Below are 3,053 nucleotides of genomic sequence, written 5' to 3' on the forward strand. Positions count from 1 at the left end.
TTACCCTGCCTATTTCTCTAGAAATATTATTCAAGTCAAGAGCAAATACTGCATCTCTGCCTCCAACAAATAATGTATCGGTTTCTTCATTCACAAGGAGAGTGGAAACATTGGATAATCCTTCTTTCATGAAAGTGTTTATATTTCCAGCTACAAAACGCAGAAGATAAGTTATTTTAAAAATATTTATCACTGGCTTCACAGTGTTATGTAATAAAAATTCCAGACTGAAAACAAATTGTAACAGAACAAAGGTAAAAGCTTGTACACATTTCCAGAACATTTTCTAAATCATATGAAAGTATTTGAATAAATGCATGGATATTCTTTCCCCAATTTATTACAGGAAAATAAACAACACTATTATTATTCCTTGTAAGCCAGAACCTCCAGCTACAACAATTATTGTTCAGGCATTCCTCACTGTCATTTGGATGAGTGCATCTGCAACACTTGAGGTGAAACAGTCCATAGCATTCTTTCTATGCCTAATAAAAAATAAACTCCCAACACTGTGCTATGTTTCTTTCTGCTTGTGAAATTACTATTTTTCACTTACTTTGGTATTTTACTGTTTTTCTGGGAATGCAGTTCGCAACAGATGCTTTTGTCTCTTGTATTAATTGCAAAACAAGATAAAGGACAACAGCAGTGCTACCCATTTTCAGAGATTCAACTAGAAAGAAGTTCTTCCCAGTTTTTATTCCTTGTCATTAAACAATTACAGCCAGCAATTTCTTCATGGTTCTTGAGAATGTCCTGCGGAAGCCCTCCAAAGTAAGTATCTGTAGCCTTCAAATATTTTCTGAAACTTGTCAAAACCTCCTACATTTTCCGTTCAGATAACTACTTCCAGATGTCCTAAAATTAAAAGCAGTTTAAGTTCACTGTAATATTTGGTTACCTTCATTTTTATAAGAGATGGACAACCGTACCCTTTTACAAGATTTTTTAGCTATTACCTATATTTATAGTAATCAGAGGTAGACAATACTCTGACGGCAATTCCAAGCTATTACCAGCAAACCAAGCTTTGCGCCAAGTCTGTGATTCTCATTTGCAAGCTGTGATGTTTCAGATTTTCTGCAGGGTACGCAAAAAGTAAGAACAAGTGGGAACATTTTGCAACAGTCAGCTATTTTAAGTATTTAAGAAAAATCATAGCTAAAACTGCTTTATTTACAGTAATTCACCAGTTTTTATATATGTTATATAAAAATAATATATATACATATCAAATCAACTATATGTTGTGAAAAAAGAATTTATGTTTTATTAAGTTAATTAGAATCAGATACTCTTATGCCTGGAATTTTGGCAGTCCATCTAAATGAATATGCCCTCCAGCCAACGCTAGAAAATTGAGCAAAATTAAATCTAGGTAGTTGTCATCTGCAATTACGGAAACCACAAAGCCAGATTCCAAATCTGCTTTCACAAAGAAGGGAATCTCTGCTCTTTCTGCACCTTCATCTGTAACCAAATGCCAACAGCTGAGGAAACCATTTGCATTAGCATAAGCCAAGTAAAATATTGTTCGGGTTAGAATACTTTTAAATTAGTAAATCAGGTTGGAAACTTCAGAAAACTATTAAATAACTTCTGTTAGCCCCTGTGTTGTAACCCAGGGTGTAAGCCTGCATAGACAGTTGTTGCCCATGTGCCAAGACATTTCCTTGGCCATCAGCACCTATCTCTGACAACGTATGGTGTTTAAGAACAGATTTTTTCCACTGTCTTGTTTTATACCTTCCCACGACCAGCTTTGTTCACAGCACCTGGGAGGGCTGGTCCTGGCAATAACGGACACCAGGAGTTTGCAGCTGACCTGTCCCATCATATCTTTGTTTCAGTGGACAAATCTTAATTCTGACCCTGGATTCCCACAGCACCTTTTGCTTTAACCCCTTCCCTGATGGACACTTCTGGACTGCACGTGTGGTGCAGCGGAGCAGACGTGGCCCAGGCCTGAGGGACAGGAGGCGTACGACCGCTTGTGGCCCCAGGCTCCCCAAACTACACCCCAACCCGGCATCGCTCCACTGAGCCTCGTCACCCCTCTGGGAACATCCCCCACACCCCGCCGGGTCCCAGCAGCCACCACCGCTGCGTCCGAGGCCGGACCGCAGCCCCGCTCCCCTCAGCCCACACACCTCCAAAATGGCGACGCCTCCCTCAGCCCCCGTCGCCTGAAGAGCGACCGTTGGCGCCCCGCAGCCACGTGGCGCCGCCCGCCGGGGCACGCGGGCCCTGCAGCACCGCCCCGGTTGCTGCGGCGGTGGCGGGGCCGCCCCGGGACAAAGCCGAGCGCGGGGGAACGGGGCATCCCCGGTGCCGAGGGCACAGCCCCTGCCTTCCCCCCGCCGGGGACCGGCTGAGCGCGGGGACGGGGCCGCGCACACTCCTGGGGGAAGGACCGCTCGGTGCCGGAGGCTGGCGGGGGAGATGCGTGCTGTGAAACGGGAGTACCGACCTGCCTAGGCCGGGGGCTCTGTTGAGACCCAAGGAGACTTCTCCTGGCTTCGCAGTCTCACCCACTGCCTGTCCTAACGTCGGCTTCTCGCTAGATCACCGTGGCGGGACCAGCGCGTGGAAGCTGCTGCCGATAACTCGGGAGAAACGCTTTTCTCTGTGTCAAATGACACCCCGCAACAACTTATCCTATTTACCTTCTTTTTTGTGAGTAAGGGAAGCACGCGTACGTTACGTATGCATATGGATGAGAACTGATCTGCATCCTCTTAGGGACTTGGATTGAATTGCCAGGATTGAATAGTAAAACACACCGTGGATTTTTCTGTGCTCGGATTTTTCTGTGGTGGATGAGAACTTTGCGGAACTCCCTCTGCTAACCTTCCTCCCACTGACAGCGGTAAATAACACACAGTAACTGATAAGGCATCAAATAAAGCCAGAACTTACGGATTCTCTTTTCATGTTTGTGTTGTGTGACCTCTTAATGATCTCTCATTTTAGATTGTTTTTCAAAATTCGTATTTCCCATCCAACAATAGTTCCGTTTTCTGAAATGGATCTTGTGAACTGTTCAAAGA

At 44.7% G+C, this 3,053-nt stretch overlaps 1 protein-coding gene across 7 annotated transcripts in view; it reads right to left on the bottom strand.

The window, feature by feature from the left end:
• HOMER3 (homer scaffold protein 3) overlaps positions 1 to 3,042 on the bottom strand; it is a 41,900-nt gene extending 38,858 nt beyond the window's left edge. For 3 of the 7 annotated variants that reach the window (XM_075524114.1, XM_075524113.1, XM_075524120.1), the window contains exons 1-3: positions 963 to 1,077; positions 560 to 861; positions 5 to 150 (exon numbers count right to left, since the gene is read on the bottom strand). In XM_075524114.1, coding sequence (XP_075380229.1) covers positions 5 to 150; positions 560 to 662 — 249 coding nt within the window. In that variant the 5' untranslated portion in view covers positions 663 to 861; positions 963 to 1,077. Of the gene's footprint in view, positions 1 to 4; positions 151 to 559; positions 862 to 904; positions 1,078 to 2,922 lie in introns of those variants that run through there. The other 4 variants (XM_075524115.1, XM_075524118.1, XM_075524117.1 and 1 more) reach the window with 4 other exon arrangements.
• Positions 3,043 to 3,053: the final 11 nt, after the last annotated feature.

This window comes from Mycteria americana, chromosome 24 (genome assembly GCF_035582795.1).
Source record: "Mycteria americana isolate JAX WOST 10 ecotype Jacksonville Zoo and Gardens chromosome 24, USCA_MyAme_1.0, whole genome shotgun sequence".
Taxonomy (NCBI): domain Eukaryota; kingdom Metazoa; phylum Chordata; class Aves; order Ciconiiformes; family Ciconiidae; genus Mycteria; species Mycteria americana.